We start from the raw sequence: 27,339 nt of genomic DNA, 5'->3' as shown, positions 1-27,339 counted from the left end.
CAATAGCTGCAATAGCAAGCAGTATCAGGAGCAGGAGAGCCAAAAGCGTCTGATTCATGCTGTCTATTGGATAAACGAGAGGGGCTTTGTAGTCCAAGGTATATGCAGTAAGTCGCTTTGACGACACCCTTTTTGTCTAGTCGTAAGATACTGTAGTTGATGGGAGAGTTCGAAGGAAAGGGAGGGAATATAAGGTGATCATATACATATTTATATACCAGAAGTGAATGTGTATAAATGATAGACAGCCCTAATAGTGAATGGGAGCTATCTGTTTGCGGGAAGTCCCGATAACGACACGGCTTTAGCCATTATATAGGGCTATTAGCCTTCACTATACTAAGACATTAAGGTGAATGGGGAAGAGTGATCTAATGCCTGAGGCTCAGGGTAATGAAGCGATGATTCCAATCCAGCTATGATAATATGCGTGACACTATTGTTCCTGAAAAATAGTGCTATTGAGCCTTTTTATCAAGTTGATACCAAAATACTTCAGAATACCCAACCTTACAAACGCGTTTCCGAGTTTCATAAAATAATGGCTGAGTAGCGGATCTCATGCTGATGCCGCCAAGTTGTGTCGCCATTATGACATAACCCAGACACCTCCATTGATGAATCTTGGATTGCCTCTATAACAACTCATCTTACAATATATTCCATCATTCAAACTTGTCTTCCCGGATAGAATAAAACATCTGCTAATTATTAACTTCCCATGTCGTCGCGTCGAACCACCGATCCTCATCGACCAGTCCGGCCCCATATCCCCATGGGAACATGGGTCCTTTATGGCTGCGGCGCAGGACTGCTCGGAGTAGCCGCGTATGTCTTCTCACCCGAATCATGCAAACTAATCTAACTGAAGAAAAGAATGACCATTGGAGAGAAGATTGAACAATTTTTTACTGGACGGCCAAACTCCTATGTACCCGGCCACACGCTGGAGCGACTACTGGCTTTGCCTCCCCGGCCGGACCACGAACGATGGGGACTGAACATGGCCATGCATTACGGGCAGGGTGCAGTTGCAGCCGTCATTCGAGCATTCATGAGCATCAACGGTATTCGAGGACCGTTTGCCGACTTTATGTTCGTCGGCGTCCGGTTAACGATTGACCAGACGCTGGAGAATTGGACGGGAGTTGGCGCTCCCCCATGGTGCGTAGCATGCACATTGGCAGTATTGCTGCATGATTACTGACGAATGTGCAGGACGTGGCCAGTCAATGAGCAGGTTATCGATGTACTGCACAAGGCGGTTTATGCTTTTGTGACCGGATACTTGACAGACCGATGGCTGCAATGAGATATTTATCTGGATCGAATTGCGTGTACGTGTATTACTCGAGGGCGAAGCCAACTTTATATGAGTTTATTATCTCTGAATGAATGCCGTTGACGCGAACGCCCTTTAAGGTGCTATCAGCACCAAAGATTGAAATGCCCATCCTCACCATCCTGATATTGACCAGCGTAGTGCACTTACACTATGAATCTATGACCTTTTGATTGGTCAGGTTTATGTAAACAAGCTGCTGAAACACGTGACTTATGATATGAACGCGTATCCCATGAATCGTGAATCAACATCGTCTTCTTTCCTGACATTCGTCGTAATGCCTAAAACCAGACAGCTTCTTCGAAGGAGGATCGCATACTCAGATGCCAAGGCCGAAGAATCGAATATTCTCCATCAGCTTGGATACCACTCTGAGCAAACTCGATTCTTCACTCAGCTTCATGACAAACGCGACAGAGAAAAATATGACAAGAAGCCTCCGACAGGCCTTCAAAGACGACTCAGATCGAGATATTATCTTAGATAAGATGTCCCTAATAGCTCAACCAAGCTCTCATGACCTACCAAGTGAGTCGATAACGGTTTGGTCTCGAGAAGCTAGCTAGCGGGAGTTGATACTAGCCAGCACGTGGCAGATTCCCTGAGGGGTGAAGTTAAGCACCACGACCAGCTGATCTTTGGCGATTCGACATATACATTTCGGTTATATGCATAGATAGACTAATCCGTCTACAACACCATTGAAGTGGCGCGTGTTTGGAGCTGAGCGGGACTTGCATCGACAGCTTTGCTACTTTCGGGATCGCGAGTATTCCTCGATGCAACTGCTGCCACCACATACCTCTACGGCCGATCCAATCTGACATGTCTCATGCACAGTGCACGGCCATCACTGTGATGCTGGGACATTGGGAGTTCTCGGCCGAACTTCGGATTCATCATCGCAACGAAGCAATTGGCTTAACCATTTCAAGCAATAGATCGTGGGTGAGGCTGTAATTAAAACGCTATCAAAAACGACAAGTCTTTCATTATTCCTACGAGCAAGGCTCTACTAGTAAAAGTAATTTATCATTCCTGACGTGGTTGAACTGTCCATATCATTCATCCTCTAGACCCACAGGGCCTGGTCTGTGCACTCTCGAACATGCAAGGTTGCATGGATAAAAGCATCGCTTGCTAAATTTCATTTTGTCAATAACGATAGTACGGCAGGAGCTGGAGTTGGTGAGACTGTTCTGTTGTGGCCAACTCCAGGCTCTAATTTTGTTCCTTGCTATTGATTTCAGCTGTGCTTGGAATTTTCTTCACAGCCTGGAAGGCATATAAATCTCTTGCTGGCAAATCTCGTATGATATTAACTGTATATGCTAGGCTTTCTTGTCATGTCGTCGCTTCATACCCATCCAGTAGGCGTAGTCTAGATGTTCATGCAGGTCTAAACGTACATCATCACCAGTCATGCAAATCCCGTCCGCGGCAAGTCATATAATGAACATTCCCTGAGTGCGCACAAAAACCAGAACCTGATGCTCAAAATCTGTCGAGTTTGCAGAACAGAACGCGTCAAAAAAGTAGCTGAACCTCGTACCCCGTGCTATCTCCCTCGCCCTCGCCCTCTCCATCGCTGCTCAACGGAGCGGGAACCTCGGTAAATTGGGCAATCATGTCCTGTCCTTCGGGGATTGCTCCCACGACGTCATCGTCGACGGCGACGCGTAGGCTGTTCGGATTGATATGGACGAGACTGATGATACGGTCGGGTTGGACGTTGTATTTTTTGGATAGTTGGTCTATAAAGTCGGATGCGGTTCGCTCGGTGAGGTATACGGCGCGGTAGTAGGGTTCTTGCTGCTGTTTGTCCTGGAATCGAACGTAAAAGCATGCCACTGCCTTGGTCAGATCATATTCTAAATCAAACAATACTGGCAACTTACCATGCCGAGGGCTGGATGACCGATCACCGGTATCCGACTCAGGTGAAGATCGACCATTTATGTCGCTGAGGCCCGGATCAGGAGATTCCATCTTCGGCTCAACAGTACTTGCTTCTCGCCCGAAAGGACGACGTGGGAGTTCGACCAGGTCGCCATGGAAGTTGACCCCTGCATCAGTCTCGGACGCGCTGTCCCGTCCAAGAGACACAGGCGTGGACGAGTCCCGAGGTAGAGAAACTGGTGATTGATCCGGATCATCCAGCACGTCGCCCTGCAGTGAGAGCAGACTAACCGGCTGGGAGGACGAGAAGAGGTTGCGCAGCTCGAACAAAGCCCGGTGCAGATCGTCTATGCCCGTGAGACTGTTGGAACGGCTGGGGGAGAGGCTCATCGATACGGTATGGTTCTTGGTCAGCCCGTGTCCCACGCCCTTTCGCCGTTTCCGCTTTCCCAGACCATTATTGCCGTCGATATCTCCCTGCGCGATTTGCCGCTCGACCTTGTGAATCGCTTTCTGCACATGCGCCACATCGTTGGACAGCTTTCTTTCCGCTCCGTGGTCGCGAAACACCTTAACCTTGCAGTAGCAAATCTCGGCTTCGGTGCCAACTCCCGGCGCAGGAGGAGTGCCATCCTCGAGGCCAATCATCTCCGTTTTGACGCATAATCTCGTAGGAACGCCTTTGACACCCTTGGATAGACTGAAATCCGTCGAGAGAAAGTTCAAGCGGACGTTGATCACGCACTCGGAAGAACCGGCTTCCGGAGTGCTCGTCCAGGTTACACAGAACCCGTCAAACGACGCGCTGTCCACCTTTTTGATCCGCGGCGCGTTCTTCTTCGATCCCATACGCAGGTCCACAAACTCCAACGCTCGTATCTTCCCCCCTCGTTGCTGCGCCTCGACCGCCCCTCGCGCTTCCTTCCAGAGTCGCCAGCACCGGGCTGGATTCGATCGATGTGCCGGTTCCTCAAAGGTGATTCTCACACTCGTGCGATATTTGACGGCTTGTGTGGCGTGCGGCGGCGGTGTAGAGTCGACAACGGATACCGAGTATGACTGGGACTTGTTGAGATAGGTGACTGGCGGTTCATGCGCATGATCCGCGATAGCGGTGGGAGCGTGGAGAGTGACACGATAGCGGAATCTACATTGTTACAAACAGGGCGAGTCAGCAAACAGTGGGCCGATTGTAGTCGTCGCATTGTAGAGGACTCACGGATTCTCGGGCTTCGAAGGGAAGTCGGCGCGGTCGACCGCGTCCGACGCCACTGGGAGGAGAGGCTGCGCGACATGTCCCAACATTTCTGTAAATGAATCTCGATGGCTTGCCGTGTCCAATGGATCGTAGTCTGAGTTTGCCCCGAACGAGACGTTGCTCGGTAGTATGTGGTTTGATGCAAACGGGTCCATGTTCTGAAACAGATGATGCTGGTATTGCGACTGTAAAACCGCCACGCCTCGGGTTGCCGTCGGCGCGTGTCCATGTAGTAGTTGTTGTTGTTGCGGTGGTGGTTGTGGTTGTTGTTGATCCTGAAGGTCTGACTGTACGCTGACCATCTGATCCCATATCCAAGGCGTGCTGGCCAGATTCCATTCTACAGTTGGGGTGTGAAGGTCCCCTGCAGGACTGTGGACTACGGCGCACATCTGATTAGCAGTGGGAGTAAGAAGGCCGGCTTGCAGGGCTGAAGGAGTGACAAAGTCGACCACATTCGGATTCGCCTGGTGATGGTTGAGCTGGGGGTGAAATTGTTGTGATGGGAGTATGGGGTGCTTTGCGAGTTTCGCATCGTTGTGCTCCAGTGACGCCTGTTGTGTGAGAAAGGGGTCTGTGATGACCTGGGAAAACTTCTTTCGAAACTCCCCGATCAGCTCTGCTCCAGGCTTCTGCTTCGTCCTGCTGGTGGTTAGTCTCGAGAATGATCTGAAAGCCGTTGCTATCCCAGAGAAAAACAAACCTTTTGTCAAACATTTTCCTCGCTTCGACGTACACGTGTTCCGACGTCGAAGGGTCTCACAAGTCACAGACAACACGACAGACACGAGGATTATAAAAGAGCAGTGGCAATTTTTATTAACCGTCAGAATTTAACCCACCCGGCAGATATCAAGTCTGAAGATGAAATGAGTGACGTCCTCCAAGCAAGCAACGAGCGAAAGGCGACGCATCCCCCTCGAGTGATGAAACAACGGGGAGAAAGGAGGGAACACAGCTGGGATATAGTTGGTTGGAACGGGGAAATTTGGATGGCACAGGCCTTTTATCTGATCCCTGGGTCCCATTCAGGCCAATTCAGGGTCACAGACAAACAGGCAGACACCAGGACCACTGGACATGCTGGGTCTCAAAAAGAAGGTACGGCAGTTGAGCTACTACCTTACTACTATAAGAGACGGACAGTAACTGGGGATCAGCGGTGGGAGGAAAAGAACGAGGGGACACGGACTCGGTCTGGTAATATTTAAATATTTAATGATATTTGATATAAGCATACAGGTATTTTAACATGAAATCATAATTAGAATTTATGATTTGTCTATTCCCGCTTTACCATAATAATAATAAAAATAATAATAATAATCTGCAGGAGAGTAAAGGTATCGAATCGATACCAGGTACTGCCGACTCATCTAGAAGTCGTGCCGAGAGCGTCGTGTGAGTGGAAGAAACGTGAATAACCAGTGGGGCCTTTCTCTAGCCTCGTGGACAGCAGCAGCAAAAGAGGTCGCCTGATTGGGACGGAAGTTCCAGCCGAGAGAGGAAGTGCAAGAACTGAGCCCAGGATGGTACGAAAAAAAAAGGGAAAGGAAAAAAAAAATAATAATAGTTCTGTTCCTTGATCCCACTTAATTATGCAAGGGGTCTTTGCCCTTTCGGAGAAGGCGATGCCTTCATTGTCGGCGCTTCGGGGTAGATAGACAAATATGTATTAGTATTGGAGAAGAAGTCTAGACTTGCTTGCATTTGCCACAGGCTGCCTTATGTATTTATATATGGCGAATTTCCTCAATTGGGAGTACTGTCCGATGTTGACATTTCTCCCCGAGGACTAGATAGTTTTTGATCTGTCGCATCAGATCTCTAGATCTTTGCCACTTCCGATTCCACTGCCGCTGCACATTCTCAAGACTCAAAACAGGGCTCGCTTATGGCAAATTTACTACCGCTAGCATTTTATTTTCCTGTAACAATGCGACTGTGATCTGTTCCTGGATTCTACATGGGGATGTAGTTTATCCTTGGCAGAAATATATACCATGCGCATGGCCAAGATCAACTCAACGCCCCTAGCTGTCAGCAGGATTGTGTAGAGGAATCATGCTATAACGGGCCAGGTACAGTCCGATTGACCTGTTTCAGGGTACTACCCTTGCCTCTGCAGCAATGAGAAATGTATCCACGTGAGTTGTCCTTCATGTCTTGTATGACATGAAAACACCAAACTTCGGCACAAACCCCTAGAGTAGCCACATCCGACCGACTGCAGTAGTCTTCCATTCAGTTGTGTACTGTAGATTCGTACTTTTCATGTACGGGGACAACAGACTCAACAATACAACGTAGATCCCACCCGTAGTGTCCGATGACGTCAAGGTATGTCTTGGAGGACGGGAAGGTTTCTTTGTGTGGCACGAGCAGCTGTGGTTCACTGGCTATGAGCAGCTTGGACCCGACAGAAAGCCGATCAATCCAGGATGCTGTGTATCTGCGCCACCTCCGCGTTATCATCTCCAATTTCATCTTACGAGTCGAGACTGTGCATTGCAGTATCCATGAAGCCTCTCTATGCTTCTCTAGTACTACCAGAGGTACTTGCTCCCAGTACATGAGCATGATCGCCCAGGGCTACAGTTTGGGTCCGAGGCAGGATCTACAAGCAGATACTCAGCTATTTCCACACACTTTTAAGCTTCTCTCGTCGTTAAGCGGATGGATCATGTTCTCTTTTTCCAATGCAGCTACGCACTGCCGTGACGTCAGCCAGCGCCTCCTATCCACCGAGGGGTAATGGAACTCCGAAATCTAGTCTGATGTTAAAATGGGTTGAATCAGATATCGCTGGAGCCCGAGTGGCCGAAAGAAGATCCAGCGAATCAGACGTGGTGCATTTCTCTTCGGTTTTTTTGCTGTGGAATTCTTTATCTTTTCCTCGAGGACGAACCGACGAACTCGTGTGGCTTGAGCAGAACTGCAGATCTTCTCTTCAGACAGACCCCGCATTGTTTCCTGTCTATTCTTTGTGCCATATTGGCGTTGCCCTTTGCTCGTGAGGCTCCTTGACAGAAAATCATGAGCTAGGTACCTTAAGGTTTTTTCATCGACAGACTGCCGCAACAATCCCATGAAAACGGGCTGTCAATTACCTTAGTCGTCCACTCTCAAATAAGGAATCCACTCACTCGCCCAAACAGCGCCTGATGATTGGTGGGCCAAGAAATTTGGCCCCGCTGATCAGACATTAGTGCAATGCCGGTTGTTACATCCGGCCAATCATTGCTACCGTTGCGTCAACCCCCCTTCAATGTAACGAGATTATGCGGAAAAGCAGCTGTCAGTGTGCCTTCTTGAATCATGATCATTATCCATACACTGTACGAGAGGTAATTTAAATATGATTCCTTGGGTAGGGTAGGCTGTCGACGGAGTGGTTGCTGGGCATTACTGACTGGGGTTAAAGCTCTCCTCCCTGGTTCTGAGCTTGATTGCTCTTTAGACTTCCTTCATGTCCGTTCTCAGGGTTCAGTTACATCAAGATTCATATGTTGGCTGGGGCGGAAGGAGGCGTTTGGTCCAGAACTGCGTAGCAGGAAACATTCTCCAGCACCTGAACGAGTCCTCTGGCTTTTCCAGCAGGTTTCCTTGGGATGTCTTAGTCTTTTCTTTAAAAGAGAGTGACCGACCGGTTCGATAAGTGAGACTTCAAACACTCTTGTACAGCTACAACTACAACTACAGCAACGGCTTCAGTACCATTATAGGCTTTATATATATTGGCCTATGGGCTTCTGCCTCACACCCTAGCTGTGATCGCATCATACGTCTAAACCTTCTTCATATCCGTCCGACCATCTGTCCATAACTCAATCGCTCAGCTGCACAGCTGTACAGCTCGAGTGTATCTATCACCTGCATCATGACGACCACCACACTTCTTACCGAGCAGACGGCCAATGGCAATCTTCTGGACTGGGCCAGCCTCAGTCCCACTGCTCTTGCCTTGCCGCCAGGTGATTCTACCACTTATGAACCTGTCCTTCTGAGCGATGAGGATCTCCATGTCCTCGATCCCGCTTTTCTTTCCAAGCGCACAGACACCAGCATCGATAATAATAATAATAATAATAAACCCCCGTACACCCAGCGTCCGGAGCTAAAGCCAGCTTCCACCAATCAGGCCGCTCCAAATATCCACTCTGCTCGACCATCGCGCTCATCCATCACCAGCCTTTCTTCTATAACTTCTACCTCTACGTCCGCCACAACAGAATCAGACATCACCTCTCCCAAAAAATCTTCAAAATCTAGCAAACGCAGTTCAAAATCAAAGGTATATGATAAGAACGACCCCCGTCGGGAGAGATATCTCGAGCGCAACCGGCGCGCAGCCAGCAAATGCCGCCGCCAGAAGAAAGAACGCAACCAGCAACTGGAGAACCTGTATCGCAAACAATCTGCGGAGCAAGAGCGGCTTCTCTCGGAGCGCGACCGGATGCGCTCCGAACTGCTCTCTCTGAAGGATGAACTGCTGAAGCACGCACAATGTGAAGACCCGCCGCTCAAATTCTACATTGCTCAGATGGTTGAGGAGGCTGGTGCGGCTGTTGCGCCAGGTAGACCGATCAGTACCTACTCTCCTGGGTACTCTGAGCAGCAGGCGCAGCCTCTGATGTTCAACGATGATGATGTCTTGCAGCAACAGTCCCCGACGATGAAGATGTCCATGGTTGCAGATGCACCGTGGACCACATCGGGTGGTGACTTTGTGGATTTTGTTCAATTGTGATCAATTACATTACCCCTCCTAGTGAGTTATGTTTCATGGAGTTGGATCCTGGCGTGCATCGGATATGTATTATTTTGGAGTTAAAACTGTCAAGCCATGTGGAGGTTACTACACAGTCTATAAACAGAAATATATGGCGCTGCATAGCAAAGCTGCTATCAGTCTACTACCCAGTCAGCAGAGCACATATCAGCTGTATCTTACCTCTGTCATTGCTGAGTCAATTGACCAATCATGGGCTTCATCACAACAGATCGTGTGATAACAACGTCATCGACTGGATTAATGCCTGAGGCCTGAAATGCCCTTTTGAGCCGAGGCGTGGCGAGGGTCTGGGGAATTATCTTCCTGCAGCCATGGATTGGATATGTCTCCGTTCCAGTCAATGGCTCCAAACCGGCCGAAACTGCAAGAATTGTGGCTGATCGGATCGGCCGATGCCGCAAACCCACCTCGGAAATGTTGATAGGCATGAATATATATAACAATGCCGTCCAGATGTGAAAAGACACTCGGCCACTGCCAGCCAACCCAGGTGGTCGAAGAGAAACTGACCCTTTGCCTCTTTCCCATCACGGCAAACCGGGGCTATAGGGCTCGTTCTCTTGTCATTCGTTTACATGTCTGTCTGTTTGCTCTTTGGCCCCATGACAAGTTTAAGAGTCACCTCAACATCGCAAGGACGACCACAAAAACAAGATGCGAGGATATTGCAACTAGACGACCGGTCGCAATGGCTCGCGTGGAAGACCGCCGAGATGCTCTTCACCCTCCTCCTCAACAAACAGCTGCGCCGGCGCTGGCTGCTCGAGCATAAGCATTCGCAATCCATCCCAGTCGCACAGAGACTGCGCCCGATTGCGCTTCTCGAACCGATCCCCACGCCGGCGAGCTGGTCCGAGTCACACGGGACGAGCGCTGCTGAAATGGAGGCTCTCCAGTACCGCGTGCGGCTACTGCGCGCCCGCGCAGAAAAGGGCAAGGAGCTAGTCGCCGAAATGGAGCGGAGAATCCAGCGGGGCGATCTGCCCGATCCGACGAGCTTCTGCCATTCGTGCGTCGCTGTCGATGGTCGGGAGGTGTTTCTCACCAAGTGTGGGCATCGCGTCTGCCTCACCTGTGTGCGGTACAGTACCAATGAGCAGGGGCAGTACGAGTGTTGTATCTGTTTTGTGCCGACCAGTTTTGTATCTCGAAGGCGGACGCTTGGGCCACAGCGACGGTGATATCCCCGTGTGCCCGAGCTTGCAGACTACTTGACTACTATTTCGCTCTTTCAGAGTGGTCGTTATCAGTCGTTATCAGAATGACCATGTAAACTACTCAAATACAAAAATAGATCTAATTGATAAATCTACACCTACACCTGTAAGCTCCAATGACTGACATTCTGCAACGGTTCTGCCAGAGTCAATACTCCGTAAATAATTAGTCAGGATCTAGCTACTTATTCTGAGATGATGTTTCCGACTCCGGTGTCCAACCTCGGATATCCAAATTGATGACGTCATTGAATAGATAATAGTAGAATTGACCCATATGAGGGAAAGAGAGTCCATAGACCTATTAGTAGTTCTAGAAGGATTGAATGTTTGTTCTTTGCAATGAGCAGACCTTGTCAAGGTACGATCGAGGATAGAAATGTAGATCGAATGACAATATCGCATGTCATATTAACTGGGTCCCTGGGAAAGGAAGGTTAAAGTTATCGGTGATCTACAACACTTGCCGAAGACGATGACGTCGAAAATCATCACATCGACTATCACACTCCCCCGCCTCAAGTGGCAAGAAACAGCCCGACAATGTACTTCCCCAGAAAATGGTGATTCATGAACCCAGCCGTTTGGCTGCTCTATCCCTGATCAGGCCGTGTCACAAGCCATGACGTCTTTCTAACTCCTACCTCGTTGACGGTCGATCGCGTCCTGAAGGACATATAAGAAGGGTACTTTTTCAGTCGCCGTTTCTCATTCTAGGACAGATCATCAAATCAGAAGCATTTTACAGAAGCCAATTCAAACACAACTCTTACATTTCAAACCAACATTACTATCAACATGTCTGACACCGGCCGCAAAGATTTCTCTACCAGTATGTTCACCAACTCACCAGCAACAGATCAATTCTAACTCCGCAACAGAGGCTCAGGAGAAGGTCACTCCTGACTCCCAAAAGTCCTCCATGGACAAGATGAAGGAGACCTTCACCGACGCTACCGACCGTCTCACCGGCAGCGCACAGGGCGACAACCAAAAGTCGTACTCGCAGCAGGCCTACGATTCCGTGCGTGGCGAGACGGACAACCAGACCCATGGTAGCAGCACCGAGACAATGTATGTTCCCCGCATCCGGAGGAAATCTGACTGATCAGGTGCTAACTTGTCGCGATAGGGGCCAGAAGGCGAAGAATGCTATGGGACTCGGTGATCATTAAGTTATGAGAATGAGCTATGACGAACTGTATATTAGATAACCAGGGGTTATGACTGTTAGTTTAATTTGATGAATATCAATTGTACACGTGATCTATACTATTTATAGATAGTAGAGTGTTAATTCTCGATTATGCCAGGAGCATTGTATCTTTGACAGTTACTCTTCGATTGCACTGCCAATTGGACAGTGTCGGAATATACCTAGAGACTGCTGAATACAGACAGCATCTTGATATACTGGACTTATATTGTTTAATTATCTATCATCAATCACTTTCCAATGCTTCGTTGTCGAGCATTCGACTAAAGTACTAGCTGCCATGCACAGCTAACTAGCCCTTCATAGGACGATCTGATATGCGAGCGTGCGATCAATGTCTACAGTTTAACGAATAAGATTGGAATGATATAATTTATTATCCTCATGGTTGTATGTGCTTAATGAATATGTTGTAGAAATATACAGTTGAGAATCATCGCTCTTGATCACTACGTCATGCTGATGAATTTCCTCAACGGTTTTCAACTTCTCCACACATTTGCATCTAGACTCGCCACTGAGCCAGGTTTTTGGCTTCACATGCATCGAATTACGCCAACATGATGATAGTATGTATGGCCTGTTTCAGTCTTGCACTTATATAGAGCCGACGGCAGTGCCCAGCCGGATCAACAAAGATCGACCGAACTCACCTCACTTCCGCAAATCAAGACCCATCACGAAGAAGAAAGGCATAAACAAGCAATCACCATGTCGGACGCTCAGCAACAGAACCAGCGTTTCAAGCTCGAAAACCTCTTCAGCGTCAAGGGCCGAGGTATGTTGTTCCAGCCGTCCAGATGATACGATACTGACCAGCGCAGTTGCCCTCGTCACTGGAGGTGGTTCGGGAATTGGCCTCATGATCACACAGGCACTGGCTGTCAACGGTGCCAAGGTATACATCACTGGTCGGACGGGAGAAAAGCTCGACCGTGTTGCAGAATTGTACTCGCACAACATTCCCGGACAGATTATTCCCATCACCGCCGATGTCACTAGCAAGCAATCCATCCAGAAACTTGTCGACGAAATCTCCTCCAAGGAAAAGGCACTGCACATCCTCGTCAACAACGCTGGTATCTCTGGAACTTCACAGGACACTGACAGCAAGAGCGCCGAGGAACTGCACCAGAAGCTCTTCAAGGACGAATCAAACTCCATTGAAGAGTGGGATGAGATCTTCCGCACCAACGTCACCCAGCTTTACTTCACCACCACTGCTTTCCTGCCCCTGTTGAACAAGGGAACCGACATCGAGCATGGTTGGTCCAGTACCGTCGTCAACATCAGCTCCATTTCAGGCATCGTCAAGACAGCCCAGCACCACTTCCACTACAACGCTAGCAAAGGCGCCGCCATCCATGTGTCGAGAATGCTGGCGCATGAGATCGCCTCCTCCAATTTGAAGATCCGTGTCAACAACATCGCGCCTGGCGTGTTCCCCTCGGAAATGACCGCCAATGAAAGCGACGAGAAGCAGAAGAGTTCCCTGCCCAAGGAGAAGTACGAGGGTAAGGTTCCTGCTGGAAGACCGGGCAAGGATGAAGACATGGGCAGCGCTATTCTTTTTGCCGTCTGCAACCAGTACTTGAACGGGCAGACTATCGTGGTCGATGGTGGCTATGTTCTTGCTACTGGAACTGTTTAATATCATGTCACTGTATGATAATGAGATATGACGAATGCATGGATTGTCTTCTACGTTTCTTGAAGTGGTTGCCGATTACCCATCTATAGTGTGAGATGAGGGGAACTGGATCCGCATTAATCATGACATTATCGCGTTTTCCGACAGCAGGAAAACTGGATTCTGTTATTCACCAGAAGTAGTGACTGTAGTAGTCTAGCGACAAACAAGTTGATCTTGAGATGGGAGGACGAATGACGAGTCAAATGGCCAACAAGGTATAAATAACTTCATGCTAAGTAAACGCAGATCAATGTATATCAAAATGCTTCCAAATCAAACTTTATATCAATCAATATGCCATCCAGCTCCTCCAATGTCCAGTAGGCAGCCCATAGTCGAAGTCATACATCGCGGGTATATTCAAGTTTTTCGCGACGAATTCTTTTTGTCCCGGTTAGCAAACCTCCAACGAAGAAGTCGAGGTACCTACATACTCAATGGATGTCTTTCCGGCTGCCTCTTGATTGTCTACTGCCATGATGGAAATACGGCTGACGATGTTCTCTGATCCATTGCGAATTGGGCTGTTCTCTCATTGATGGTCGAGGTCTTGCGTAGTCAGAATCACCCCCTTTCTGCTGTGCTCTTTTGTTCTTGGCGAGGAAGAGAGGAATAAGGAGACACATTTTGATTCGATATGATCACGTTTGATATTTGAGAAGAGGCGAGGGGATAGTCGATGCTGGTCCTTAGATGTCTTGTTCATCGTCATAGTTTGCAACGGGATTGAACCCCTTTATACCTTCCCAACGAGACTGTCTGTCATAAAAATAGCTGGGACACCGTGTCATAGCGATGGCCATTCCACTGCGAGATCAAACCTCAGCCTCGTATTGAACCTTGACCCAACAAGCAATCACCTCGTACCGGCTAAGCTTTCGAAGCAATCTTGGCTTGGGCTGTGCCAGACGATCAGCGCTAAGCTGCGGGGCTGGGGCCGCTTGGGGCCGAACGATGTTTCTGGGGCTGAATGTGCTGTTTCAGTCTTTGAGGTCCTTTTCTTATCTTTTGAAATGGTCTAGGTGCTTGTCGATCGGAATTCAATGGTACATACACGTGGCACGGGCTTTGTTAAGTGGGTGGCTGTGCAATTATATTTGCAACTGTCAGCAGTCGTGAAGCTTATCCCACATTGTTGCTATTCTTCAACGGCGTCGATTGGTGATAGACGAGGAGAGGCTTTCGAAATGGGGCGAGTAATCTGCCTTGCTATTATAAGCGAAGTGAAATCTATGCTCAACAATGTTTGGTATACGTCAAGTGCATAGAGTGTATAAATGTGCTCCTTTTAAACAAATTCTTCTAGCTTACATCGCAGAATTACTTCTACTGGTCCGTCATAGCAGGCGAGATGCTGCGACGCGAGCGTTTCATTACAGAGAAACGGCATTATACCAGACAATATTGCACTGCCTGGTTTTACATGCACGAAGGGTTTACGGGAATGAAAGACAGCCATACCCAAGCAATAGATCATCACTATGCATCATGTCAACAGAGCAAGAAAAGCACGACAGACACAACCGACTATAAGACACATTGAAGAAGGGCAATACCGCCCGACACAAGGATTGCATCCAAGCCTGACACCGGCGTTGTGCTCCCTATGAAAGATCAGCAAGGCTCGACGGGAGGAATCGCGCGAACATACCTAGACTCGGCACGGATCCATCTGAATTGACCTGATTCAAGCATAACTGGGTATAAGAACCCAGGACAGTTTGCAACTGAGACGCTGCATCCGGGCATAGCACCGATGCACAGTCGGCGATGGACGGCGCAATCCCGTTAGTCGAGGTAAAAGTGCCTGATTGGCAGATGCAGTTTATGTCGGATGGTTTGGTGCTGCTGCTGGCACCCTTGCCGCATTTGGCTTGAGCAATATTCGTAAAGAAGGTGTTGAAGCAGGGTTGCATGCATGAGGGAAGATTCTCGACCCATTTGTTGTAGGAGGTGGATGAGGTAGCCAGGACGACAGCACTGAATGTGAGGAAAAGAAGGAAGAAGATGGATTGCATGCTGACAGTGAGTGCGAGATGATGAAGGAAAGATAATTCTATACTGATAAGAGTGAAAGATGGTAGAATAGATTCGGCCACTGGTTGTTTGAGGCGCGATGGCTGACGATTTTCATCATCACACTGACACAGAAACACAGTTTTTGTTCCCCTGAGCCGCCTGATCCAAGAAGAGGACGGACCCTGAGCCACAGCCAGAATGGCTATTGCTGATTGGCGGGCTTATCAGCCAAGACGGGTAACATTTATTGGTCTGTGGTTATTGGATAAAGGATCCGGAGGCCTTTAGATCCAAGCGGGGGATGTGTCTATTGATGAAATCAGTCAGAGATCAGAATATGGCAGAAATCAGTTGTGGATTCAAAGTACACAGAATTGAGTTCGTTAAAGATTCTACTGGTCTGATTCAGTAGTGACTGGTTGCCTGTGTTCGAAGATGACAGAAAGTCAAATTTTCCGACATCCTACACAAATATATATATGCACATCCTAAGCTGGTCGGATACTGTTGAGGCTCCCAAAGGTTGATGTTGTTTTCTTCCCAGAGGATGAGTGGAGGAGAAGAGAATCAAATTAGAACGGGTGCATTAATTTTCAAACTGCTATTGCTGGCATTAGTACTCAAGAGTTGACTGTTGGTGATGTGGTAGCCTCGGACGAAGATGAAGATATCATTGAAAGTGTCGAGATGTGGCCCTCATGAAGCCGATGGAAGATGGTATAAACGAGTGCCTATCCTTGCTCACTCCGGGGTACAAAGTTCTTCCATTGCAATATCCTCGACTAGTAAAGTTGTTTCGTTAGTATCCGCCGTACGTGACACTAGAAGTCGATTATTGGCTGTGAAGGGATAGTCTATTGTTTGACAAGGCAATAAACCGGTTGTCACGGAGTTTCTCCTCACTTGGTTACCCAAGCTTATATTGAGAGGTCTCGACAAAGACTTTGTACTTGTAACTGGTTACACCAGATGATCAACAGGAAACCTGCTTTTAGATGAGCACTTCGACCGCTTGTGGATCCCAACTCCACAGCAACACATCATGCGATATAAAAAGAAAGATCTGCCCAGATCAGACGTCAATCAGTCTGCTCGTGGCCCCTGAAACTGTACAAATATTATGATGCATCATATCGGCGACGCCTGTTAAATCTGAAAAGCAAACGAAACCACTTTCATTACTCATTTCCATCGCTCACATCGTGATGCATTATCGATGGGTACTCTCATCCCAAATACTGGCGCTAACATGCCTTGCAGCTCAAGCAAGTCAGATACAAAATAATGGACGTCAAATCGAGCCTTGTGCCCAAGTCTCGGATTGGATTGCTCAGGCAAAGACGACCAAAGGAATTCCGGGAAACCTGGCCTATGGGTGTCTGACTTCGATGCCGTTTGATGCGAAGGATGCTGTTAGGTTTATTGACGAATATCGCAAGTATCTACAGTTCCAGTCGACGATCGAGAATTTGAAGAGTATGTGCCTGCTGTCATTACAGACGGATGTCGCTGACTTTGGCAGATCCCCCAGACCAATATTTGATGCCATCGACAGATTTACTGGCTGGTCTGGACAATGTCAGGAAAAAGGCTCAGGACCACGACTACTCCAGCCATTGGGATTTCGAATTAGATCTGCGACAACTCATCAATTCGGCACATGACGCTCATCTGTCTCTACAGCTCTGCTCTACAGTGCTCTTTCGATTCTCCAACTCGGTTCCTCTAGTCTCAATATCACCGGATGGCTTGGAGCTGCCGCAGGTATACACACTCGGTGAGTTTCTCGCCACGGCGAAGCGAAGCCAGCTGACTCGATAGATGACGCTCAACTCTTGCTCCGAGGAGTCCAGTCCGTCTCGCCGGTAGTGTCTATAGACGGCCAGGACGCTGCTCAATACCTTGAATCCTTTTCCTCCGAGGCTGCTCTACATGATCCAGACGCTCAGTAAGATCTACACTTCATTCAGGTGCATGGAAACTTAACAGACTACCAGGTATAATACAAATTTTCCGTCATTAGCCAGTCAAACCGCCCTAGGAACGCCCCGCAACAACGGTCTCTGGTCGCGGAACCTAGGAGAGAAGTGGACTGGCGACCGGCTCACCCTCGCATTTGCCAACAGCTCTACTATTGAGAGTCAGAGAACAGCCGATCTCGTATCACTGGAATTCCCGTACCGCAATGGCACCGCACTGTTCAACGCTCGCTGTCGTAAAGCACCAATTGCAACGACAGCAGTCGCAGCATCCGACAGCGGGGGCTATCCTAACACAACCTGGTCTAGCTACGGCGGATTGATAGCGGGATATTTCTTAGCGGAAGAGGCACTTCAGGACGTTGGCGTGCTAGCTGTCACCACCTTTTCGGTTGATTCCGCGACCTTGCACCAGGTCACCGTGGACTTCCTGCGAAACGCGACCGAAGCTGGCAAGAAGAGGATAATCGTGGATCTGTCTGGCAACCCTGGGGGCAGCTTGACTTCCGGCGTGGACCTGTTTCACATCTTCTTTCCAGATGTGGTGCCATACACAGCGACTCGGCTACGGGCTCACCCCGGCGCAGAATTCTTGAGCAAAGCATTCTCCAGACTGGCAGAGTCGCATCGAAAGTTGCAGTTCGAGCTCTGGGAGGGGAATCCGTTTTCCTGGCAGGCTGCAGTGACGCCAGACCAGGACGGCAATTTCAAATCGCTGGAGGCCTGGTACGGACCGTATGAGATGGACGGAGCGTCATTGTCGAACCTCTATGCCAATTTCAACTTCACCAGCATCTCCACGACGCACTCTCCGATCACCGGATATGGACCGATTCCACTAGACTCGTCGCAACGATTCTTTGCCCCGGAGGATATCATCATTGTAGGTTGTCCGTGCCCAAGAGAAGGGCAACGCTAATAGAACAGATCACGGATGGCAACTGTGTCTCAACATGTGCCTACTTTGTCGATCGAATGCAGCGGCAAGGCGTTCGCACGGTCGCGTTCGGCGGAAGACCTCAGTATGGTCCCATGCAGGCCATTGGCGGCACTCGTGGCGGCCAGAACCTGGCCTACGGTGGGATCTACTCCTATGTTGAAACGGCGCACAGTTTGATCCGGGAGACTTTACGGAATGGCTCGACGCCTCTGATGTCAATCCAGGAATGGGCGCAATTCAACCGATCGATCCCCGTTGACCCCGACGAATTCCCGTTTGTCTTCGGCGGAGGAGTCAACCTGCGCAATGAGTACGCGCCTGGCGACAACGAAACACCGCAGCAGTTCACCTACAAGGCGGCGGACTGTCGGCTGTTCTACACAGCAGCGAGCTGGTTCTCGCAGGAAGCAGTGTGGCGCGCTGCAGCAGCGGCTTTGTTTGGAGGGAATAGCAGCTGTGTCCAAGGATCCATGTCCAACGCGGGCAGTAGTAGAATGCTGTAGATTAGTGTATATGTACTGCGTTATGTCCAAGAATAGCAATCATGACGTCCCATATGTCCGAAATCCCGATCTCACATTTCCCGCCATGTATATCCTATAAACGACGCCACCTCCTCCGCGGCCGGTCTCCCCGACCGTAGCGAAATAAGGTACACGGCCGCATCCATGCCGTTGGTGATGGTCCCGGACGTGATAATGCGCACCTGCGACGCGTTCATTCCTGCATCGACATAGTGTACAGTGCCCGTTGCATTCTCCGGCACCACCTCCGTCCCTTTCGCCCCCGGTGTCCGGCTCGTGTACTCGTCGCATAAATTTCGCAGAGGTCCGAGCCCCAACCGGTGTGATGTCGCTGTAAGACCATCTAGCACTCCTGCCGCCGCCAGAAGATATGACCCGCTGCAAACTGAAAAAAGGACCCTCTCGCCCAGCGGCCCGGGGCTTTTGGGGCCGAGTTTCGCAAACGCAGATATCAACTCTAACAATTCGTGGAGATGGCCATCTGCCGAGAGATACGGGAGGATATTGTTCGGTCGCGCCCCAGGAACAATAAGCACATCAAACTCCGTTAGTCTGTCCTTGGCTTCGGCGATGGACAAATCCCGTTTGAAGGTTACATTTTCCTGGGAGGTGGTGAATTCGTCACGGGCGGCTATGAGCGTGGAATAGCCGCCCTGGAAGAGCACGCCGATCGGGCCGTTGGTGTCGAGAGTATTGACGGAGGGATAGACGAGGACGAGGGCGGTTGGCATAGTATAGTTGTGGTTGAACCGTGCGAGACATGCGACTGATGCGGAGAGTGGGTATGAGGGATCACACCTGCAGCTGCAGATCGAGAGACAATCGGCGGAGAGTCTCACGTGTCGTCGCGCTGTGTTCGTGTCGGGCGGACTCTCTCCGTCAACGATGCGCATCGAGTCTTCCGGCAGGTGTGTCATCTGTGGTTTTTCCAACAAGCTGTAAATCACATATTGCGGCGCTTCTGACGCTCCTGAATGCCGTTATTCTCTCGAGCGATACTTCCTTAAATAAGGTGGAAATACTTTTCTATCGGAGAGGAATGCAACCTTAGAGATGATGACGTCATGAATCTCGACGCTCCCAAGGGAGAAGACGAGAAGAACCGTCTATCACATAGACTCTGCTATTACTCTCGTATAATGACTGAGACTGCTATCTACAGAGTAAATGACCCTGTCAAAGGGAGATCCCGACTCGACCGTCCAACATATACCCGATACGTTCCCCGCTGCAACGACCACTGTTGAGCTTCGACATCCCATGTACTCAGATCGCGTCGATTCAAGGCGAATTGCACCTTTGCAGTCTCCCCGGCTGAGACATCGACCTTCTCAAATCCACGCAATTGTCGTACGGGGCCATTGGGGATGCCGACGTAGAGTTGTGCCACCTCGGCACCGGCGACACGTCCAGTGTTCTTGACCTCCGCAGTTACGCTGACAATTTTATCCCAGAGATGAGGGTTTCCACCTTGCTGGATAGCAGCTGACGGAGGATGTTGCGAAGATTTCTTAGGATTGCTTATCCGCAGGCCGGAATACTCAAAGGTTGTGTACGACAGTCCGAAGCCGAACTCAAACTGTGGGGTTATGTTGGCCTTGTCAAAGGCGCGGTAGTCGATATACACCCCTTCGTCAAAGTCCGACTGCGGGAACAGTCCATATGGGGTCTCTGGCCTGGACGGATGCAACAGACTACCGTAGTCATCGGCCTTCTTAGCCACCGTGTACGGCAGCTTTCCGGACGGATTGGCCCTGCCGTAGAGCAACTCTACCAATGCCCTTCCACTGTCCTGACCTGGTAGATGAGCGAAAATGACAGCAGTCACATTCTCATGGTCAATCCACTCGCCGATTACCCGGATCCCGGCGTTGTGGATGGTGACAATAGTGTTGCCGCATTTCCCCGCAACGTTTTTCACCAGGGTATCGCTCGAGTTGTCGGCAAGTCCAGGACGGTCCCACCCTTCTGTGGCGTAGGAGTTGATGAAGACCAGACACGCATCAGACGTTGGATCAACGTCCGGATCCTCTGATGAAAGGTCGTACAACACGGATGTGCCGTCTTCGTAGGCCTGGCGCTGGATGGCATCTATCGGAGCGTCGACATACGCAGCGTTATTTGCCCCAGAACCGCCTGCAACCCACAGGGTGTGATTTTCCTGAATGGCAGGGCTGTAAGTCAACCAGTTGAAGTTTTGCTTTAGGGCATTCGGTCCCTTAGCATCGTATCCGAATACGGAGAGCAGTTGAGGTGACTTGAGTGGCAAGGCGCTGTTGGTGTTCTTGACGAGGACATGGCCCTCAATAGCACCGTGGAGTAATGCCTGCTTGGACAACGCTTCCCTTCCTATTACCCGCTGATGAGGTGCATACATGTCCGTTGGCATGCCGACGCCAGGAGATGGAAAATCAGAGTCCTGGTTCATCTGATACCACGAAGCGATAATCCTGCCTTCGTCAGTTTGGGGTTGCGACTTCAACAGGGCGAGACTACCTTATGGCCATGTCATCCAATCTCGATGCGTCCATCGTTCCGTTGGAAATAGCGGTCGTGAGATTGACTCCCCATGTTTCGGTTCTAGGCATCACCATGTCCAGTCCGGCGTTAGCACCGGCGATTCCGGCATGTTGAGCGCCCCAGTCGGTCATCACATATCCTGATGGGTCAGCTTGAACTGCAAACCGGATTGAAGACGACATACCTTGGAATCCGAGTTCGGTCTTCAAGAGACCATTCAGAGTCTTGCTGTTTTGACAGCCGTACGAGTTGTTGACGCGATTATATGAGCACATGATGGAAGCACTGCCGGCCAAGACGGCATCTTGAAAGGGCCAGAGGTACAGCTCGTGCATGGTCTTGTCGTCGATGTTGGACGAGACTGCCGCGATATCCACGCCGTCCTCCGTTCCCGGATTTCGATTTGTCTCTTGCTCATTCAAGATGTAATGCTGTATGAAAAGCGAAGAGTTATTGGCTGAACCAAGAATCCGTCGAGGTGACTGACCTTGGTGCAAGTCGCAACCCCGACCGACTGTGCTCCATCGACGGTCTCATAGACCAAGGCACCGCTCAAGTACGGATCATTTGAGAAACCCTCCCAGTTGCGTCCCGCCTCTGCCACACGACCCAGGGGACCAACGACGGGTCCAAGTATGACATTGACACCTTTCTTGCGGAACTCTGATGCCATATGGATGGCCCTTTGCTTAGCTAGAGCTTTGTTCCAGCTGCGGACGGTCAGTATTAGTTATGCGGTGGACTAGGGACCGAGCATACCTGGCGCCAACATGTAGTCCGCTAGGCCAGCTGCTCACGTAGTCGGTTCCCCTCTACAGAGATTAGCTACTTCCAGCAATCGCTGCTGTGTGCACGTACAAGACCATTGCCAGCGTCAGATACACACAGCCCTGGAAAGTTGAGTCGCGGAATAGCCGCAATATTGCCGGAACACCCATTATTGGCGTCAGTCCCAGCAGTAAGATTGACTTTCTCCTCTGGGGTGAGCTGGGCAACAAATTTCTTCGCCTTTGCATAAGCCCCAGCCCAGGAGCCAGTTCCACTTCCCTCGGCTACTTTCAGATTAGTGTCTCTGTCTATGCAAGGGAGAGCGACATACGCGATGGGTATACAGGAGGCGACTGTCCATAAAAGTAGGTGTCACTGGTGATATTCTGCTCTGTTGGAGCAGACAAGCACACAGACGCAGCGGCCAAGAGCCCTGCGAGTCCTGCGAGTCCTAGGTTTGGGTACATCTCGATTTTGCCTTGTTGCCTGGTACTGGTGAGAGTAGCGAGTATATTTGCCCCTCTTTATAGCTGTGCATTCTCCCATTCTACCCCTCACATCGACTCAGTCAGGTATGTAACATAACCGTGCCACTCTACGTACCGATTCTCAAGCCTTGCATGGCTCGGACTATTACCGGCGGAATTGAAGATCACTGGAACATGGTTGATGACGCTTGGCGGCCGTCTTGACTTGTAGGCAATGAGCTTCGGTTGGAGTGAGTCTGTGGTCTTTATGCAAATATCTGGACGCGATGCTATGTCAAATACTCTCCAACGACACGTTCCGTATTCTATACTTCACCATTATTTATCAATCATCGGAATCGGCGGAACCAAATCGACAGACTCTCGCCTGAGTCGTCATGTTCTCGACTTGTCGCCTTCCCCGCAAACCCCAGATCTCCACAACTTCCCGGAGTGGCAAATAACCGGCATTCGCATCAATACCCCCAATAGCAACATGCGATCGACAGACCATTTCCCTGCTTCTCTTGGATGAAATCACACCTCGCACTGACTGACGGAACAATGCCACCCGAGATTGACTGCCAATGTACACTGCGCTGGCGAAGCACACTTGATAAACCTAACGTATCGATGCAACCTCCCGGTAAAACTTCGGCTGAGCTTACTTTAAATGGCAATCCACAGGATTCGATCATTGCTGTATGTCTCTGGATGTGGTGATATAGGGTCAAAGCGAAGCATGCCTGTATTGATGATCGAGAGCAGTCTGCATAAGACTATTCCTCGAGAGGAGAATAGACTCATCTTGATATCGGTAATCACACATTCAAAGACAATGACTCGCTCGTGGTGCCGCAAGTGATTAGCCTAAACTTATCGGCACGATAACCGATGAATTGGGCATGACTGTCCTCGCCAAAGCAGAAGGCAACTGTCAGCTATAAGGACAGACGCACGCTGTCTGGGCAGAAATGCAGCTTTTGGTAATGCATCGGAGAACTTGCGATGAAACCTCGGCCGAGGGCTGATTTGAAGGTCCTTTTCCCCGCCTGCCTCTAGTCCGGGTATCCTCTGGTCAACGGGTTTAGCGAATGTGACCCGTATTCTGGGGAACTTCCTCTCTAGCGCCTGAGCGTGATCCTTGAAGGCGCGGGCCTGGCTGCTGTGGGATCCATGACTGAAGTGGATCCTGTGATGGATTAATGCGGAGTTGGTGATGGTGTTGAGGATGGATACCAGGAGCGTAACGCTGGCACCGGCCGACAAGAGAATAACTGGATGGGGGACGTCAGCAATGGCCTTGATGATCTCAACCTGCTTGAGACTGAGAGAACAGCAGATGGGACAGCTTCCTTGAGGAGGGCTGCTGCTGTCGAACATTGAATGTTCTGTAGATGAAGTAGGCATCAATCGCGGCGAGTGTGACTTGCGAGACGATTGCAACATGAGGTCCATAAAGCGACATGAAGCTGGTGCGGAGGAGATAGGTATGTCGAAGAGAAGCCACAGCGATGAAGAGGGATGGTGCGACGATTCGATGAAAATGATTCGTCAAATTGACTACTTCGCTTTACATTTGCCACCCACGAGGCCGATAATGAAGCCAGCCGTGTGCGGGTTATTGTGGGGTTTCCCAGGCACTCAGTGACATTTGACAGTTGGAATATTCAACATAACATGAATCAGGCCAGATTCTATCAGACACCAGTTGCTACCCCAGTTTAGACACCTAGGCTTAAGCTTCTGCTGCACGGAACAATGATCCACTGGATGTCAACTGATCAATCAGAGTTACAGAATTGACATCAAGCAAAAGCTACGGCTAGAAGTCGTCGTCTTACTATATTTGGGCCGCTGTAGTCATCCGCCATCCGTACTTTTAGAGTGCAAACCCCGAACCATGGGATGAGAATGTTTCGGGCTCATCTGGAGACTGATTTGCGGATCTTGTTCCTGCCTCCCTGGAGATCAGGTTCTACGATTCGCAGAGATTAAGCTCAGATTGGGGTTTAACCGAGCCGTCGGACGAATGGAAAAAAGGTGGATGTTCCGCCTCAGGCATCCAATATGTGATCTACAATGTCCAATCAGATATTTGCAAAAGGTAAGTAAATACTTGATTCTTCAGGCGCCTGGGCACCATCGCCGCCGCGGAAGCCGGTGGCTTCATCATTACCCAAGCGGGATAATTTGTCATACTCATTATCTACATACATTCGGACGAACATCGGCCGTCAGTAGTCTATACTCTATGTTAACTTTCAGTACTACTACTATCTCCAACACTGCCCTCATACTGATCCGGATCTCTCAAGCGATCCCTCAAGACCTCTAGAATACCCTTCTCCTCCAGCCCCAGCGTAAACCCATCCGGAATCACCACCTGATCCGGCGTGATGACAATCGAATTCTCCCGTAGCAACCCAACCGCACGGCTTATCCGTCGTTCTCGACTGTCCTGAGGAACGTCCGACGTCTTCTCGATATCCGGCGGACCCCTCTTCCGGCCCACATCCCGCGGCGTCCACCAGAACATAGGAAACTGACGCTGGATATTATTAACCACCAAGGCGCATCCCAGCATCAGCAGCGACCCGATGAGCACCAGCGGCACGAAGAACCAGCCCATCGCGTCGACGGTGGGATCCACCGCCGCCAGCAGCGCCGTGGCTCCCCCGGGCGGATGGACGGTGTTCGTCAGGCCCATCACTACCGACGCCAGAGCGGTGCAGACTGCCCCGGCGACCCAGCGGAGATCCTCAAAGTCTGACCGCAGCATGAATAGCTTGGTGACTCCAACCCCGACTACCGCTCCAAGTACATGTCCTAGAATGGAACTGCGCGGTTGAGCCAGCGGGGACTGGATCGTTTGGTAGTCCAGGATGGCCGTTGCGCCCTAGAACGTCAGCACTTGCTGAGGATACTAGCAGCAGGAAACATACCAGACTAGCGACAACGAGCGGAGGATGATGCGCTTGGATAGTCTCGGAAGACTTGAAGACACCCATTACCAGAATTAATCCGCTAAACGCGCCGACAAATGCCCATGCGCAGACGAGCAGATTGCCCACTTCCGGTTGCGGGACACGGCGATACCCTAGAAACCGCGAGATCGGCCATGGTAGGCGATGAAGCTGGGATTGGGGAAGATATCGATTGATGTATCGATCGAGGTCGAAATCAATCTCTTGAGCGCGCGGGAGCTTCATTCTATGGATCATTCATTGCGATAGGGATTTGGCAAATATATTGTAGTTCGATATTCACTCAATGGCGAGGAAAGGACTCATGAAAACGATATATGGAAGAGCATAGACATGAAATCAAAGAAAAGTATAATCTAAATTGTGTGGAGAGGCTATACTGATTCAATTTTTTTTCCTCAATTGAATTGCCGGTGGAGTGCAATTATGTCATAACTTGGGCATTGTTTGCGAAAAGGGAAAATTGGCTCGCGGAAGAGAATAGCCGATTTTCTCCACTCGAGAGGTAGTTGCAGTGATCCGTCAGCAGAAATCAAAGAAAAGCAATTAAAGATAGCCAAGAAAGCCAAGCTCTGTGCCTTCCTACTATATTCTGCTTATAGAGCTGACCTGTGAATTCCCTGGTGTGATTAGGCACTATTTTAGTATGGTCTCCCAATACGCTGTCTCATGAACACCGCCCACATTATGACCTCCAGTATATAAGAACCATCTTACTATCCTAGTCATCATCTCTCCTAACTTCTTCTTTCCCCCGTGGCCCCCCAAATATTCTATACCCTTCCAGTTACTCCCATCATTTCATCTGCCCGGATGGCTACTACTAATCCCCCTCTTTTTCTCTTATCAGAAATTATAGCTGCGCCTCCCGGGTCATAGACCTTGGCATGGTCTGGAACTAATGGGGGTTACTAAAGATCTAGGGCATATCATCCAGGATGGAGACATGTACAAATACCACTTTTGAGTCAAATAGAAGTATCTACTTAATAAACATGTCTTCACTTCTAATTCACTGCTTAATTACTCACGGCCATCAAATGGTACTACGATGGTTTTCTGCTTCTCTGAGCTTCTATTTCTCTTCTATTTCTCTCCTCCATCTCTCCATCTCTCCATCTCTCCATCTCTCCACAGTCCCTCTGTCCATTCTTATTCTCCTACTCCTCTGATCACTTCTCTGCTATGGATTCTGACTCTGCCTCTGACACACCTCCTGTGCCCTACGCGATGACGTCATTAATATCAATCTGGGAAAGCAGGACGAGATTTTCGACGGTCAACTACACAGGTCAGGGTCGAGAGCCCGGAGAAAGACACCGACTAGTACAGAGAAGCAGCTCATCTGGAGAGGCGTTCACATTTGCCAAAAGCAGGTCTGTATTTCCTCATTTTGCGTGAGAGCTCGGGCTGATTTACAATATTGCAGTATGACTTGCGTGATACATGGATGTTCTCAAGTTCCTCAACAGGATGTATGGTGTCGTGTGGTCTCTCACAACACGATTAGGGACTGCGAGCTGAATATTCCTTCTGGAGAGGAATGTGCTACCTGGATTATATTACTTGCTGATGTGGATTCAAGCGCTATCTACAAGCATCACGTGGAGTTCTTTGCCTCAGTCTGATTCCCGAGTTCAAAATGGATAACATAAACATTGGCACCTAGAGTGGGGAGAGTCCGACACCGAGGAAGAGGTTGAGCAAAACAA

The 27,339-nt window shown here is 49.7% G+C and overlaps 10 protein-coding genes across 10 annotated transcripts; 6 read left to right on the top strand and 4 right to left on the bottom strand.

The window, feature by feature from the left end:
• Nucleotides 1-721: 721 nt before the first annotated feature.
• ALT_7558 (uncharacterized protein) lies at nt 722-1,312 on the top strand (the record flags this gene model as incomplete). Its single annotated transcript, XM_033557518.2, has 3 exons — nt 722-828; nt 877-1,164; nt 1,219-1,312. The coding sequence occupies 3 exons, from the start codon at nt 722-724 to the stop codon at nt 1,310-1,312; spliced, it is 489 nt and encodes a 162-aa protein (XP_033413409.2).
• Nucleotides 1,313-2,872: 1,560 nt separating this feature from the next.
• On the bottom strand, nt 2,873-5,219 carry ALT_7557 (putative CP2 transcription factor; the record flags this gene model as incomplete). Its single annotated transcript, XM_033557519.2, has 4 exons — nt 2,873-3,195; nt 3,244-4,391; nt 4,464-5,144; nt 5,206-5,219. 4 exons carry the CDS (start codon nt 5,217-5,219, stop codon nt 2,873-2,875), a joined length of 2,166 nt encoding a protein of 721 aa, XP_033413410.2.
• Nucleotides 5,220-8,382: 3,163 nt separating this feature from the next.
• On the top strand, nt 8,383-9,252 carry atfC (bZIP transcription factor atfC; the record flags this gene model as incomplete). The annotated part of the gene is made up of 1 exon (XM_033557520.2): nt 8,383-9,252. One exon carries the CDS (start codon nt 8,383-8,385, stop codon nt 9,250-9,252), a length of 870 nt encoding a protein of 289 aa, XP_033413411.2.
• A 758-nt stretch (nt 9,253-10,010) lies between these two features.
• ALT_7555 (uncharacterized protein) lies at nt 10,011-10,478 on the top strand (the record flags this gene model as incomplete). The annotated part of the gene is made up of 1 exon (XM_033557521.2): nt 10,011-10,478. The coding sequence occupies one exon, from the start codon at nt 10,011-10,013 to the stop codon at nt 10,476-10,478; it is 468 nt and encodes a 155-aa protein (XP_033413412.2).
• An 834-nt stretch (nt 10,479-11,312) lies between these two features.
• On the top strand, nt 11,313-11,689 carry ALT_7554 (heat shock 9/12 family protein; the record flags this gene model as incomplete). Its single annotated transcript, XM_033557522.2, has 3 exons — nt 11,313-11,346; nt 11,396-11,588; nt 11,647-11,689. 3 exons carry the CDS (start codon nt 11,313-11,315, stop codon nt 11,687-11,689), a joined length of 270 nt encoding a protein of 89 aa, XP_033413413.1.
• A 752-nt stretch (nt 11,690-12,441) lies between these two features.
• On the top strand, nt 12,442-13,381 carry ALT_7553 (SDR family NAD(P)-dependent oxidoreductase; the record flags this gene model as incomplete). The annotated part of the gene is made up of 2 exons (XM_033557523.2): nt 12,442-12,508; nt 12,555-13,381. The coding sequence occupies 2 exons, from the start codon at nt 12,442-12,444 to the stop codon at nt 13,379-13,381; spliced, it is 894 nt and encodes a 297-aa protein (XP_033413414.2).
• Nucleotides 13,382-14,950: 1,569 nt separating this feature from the next.
• Nucleotides 14,951-15,441, bottom strand: ALT_7552 (uncharacterized protein; the record flags this gene model as incomplete). The annotated part of the gene is made up of 2 exons (XM_033557524.2): nt 14,951-15,027; nt 15,075-15,441. 2 exons carry the CDS (start codon nt 15,439-15,441, stop codon nt 14,951-14,953), a joined length of 444 nt encoding a protein of 147 aa, XP_033413415.2.
• A 1,043-nt stretch (nt 15,442-16,484) lies between these two features.
• Nucleotides 16,485-18,864, top strand: ALT_7551 (uncharacterized protein; the record flags this gene model as incomplete). The annotated part of the gene is made up of 6 exons (XM_033557525.2): nt 16,485-16,536; nt 16,703-16,918; nt 16,965-17,219; nt 17,264-17,390; nt 17,440-18,304; nt 18,349-18,864. 6 exons carry the CDS (start codon nt 16,485-16,487, stop codon nt 18,862-18,864), a joined length of 2,031 nt encoding a protein of 676 aa, XP_033413416.2.
• A 71-nt stretch (nt 18,865-18,935) lies between these two features.
• On the bottom strand, nt 18,936-19,616 carry ALT_7550 (uncharacterized protein; the record flags this gene model as incomplete). Its single annotated transcript, XM_033557526.2, has 1 exon — nt 18,936-19,616. The coding sequence occupies one exon, from the start codon at nt 19,614-19,616 to the stop codon at nt 18,936-18,938; it is 681 nt and encodes a 226-aa protein (XP_033413417.2).
• A 425-nt stretch (nt 19,617-20,041) lies between these two features.
• Nucleotides 20,042-25,864, bottom strand: ALT_7549 (putative beta-glucosidase M; the record flags this gene model as incomplete). Its single annotated transcript, XM_089600285.1, has 11 exons — nt 20,042-21,335; nt 21,382-21,544; nt 21,590-21,836; nt 21,893-22,115; nt 22,165-22,217; nt 22,264-22,457; nt 22,505-22,659; nt 22,777-22,897; nt 23,600-23,967; nt 24,941-25,539; nt 25,586-25,864. 11 exons carry the CDS (start codon nt 25,862-25,864, stop codon nt 20,042-20,044), a joined length of 3,696 nt encoding a protein of 1,231 aa, XP_089455178.1.
• Nucleotides 25,865-27,339: the final 1,475 nt, after the last annotated feature.

Source organism: Aspergillus lentulus, assembly GCF_001445615.1.
Source record: "Aspergillus lentulus DNA, contig: Alt16, strain: IFM 54703, whole genome shotgun sequence".
Classification (NCBI taxonomy): domain Eukaryota; kingdom Fungi; phylum Ascomycota; class Eurotiomycetes; order Eurotiales; family Aspergillaceae; genus Aspergillus; species Aspergillus lentulus.
The sequence above is the reverse complement of the archived record's forward strand: the minus strand, read 5'-3'. Positions and strand labels throughout refer to the sequence as shown.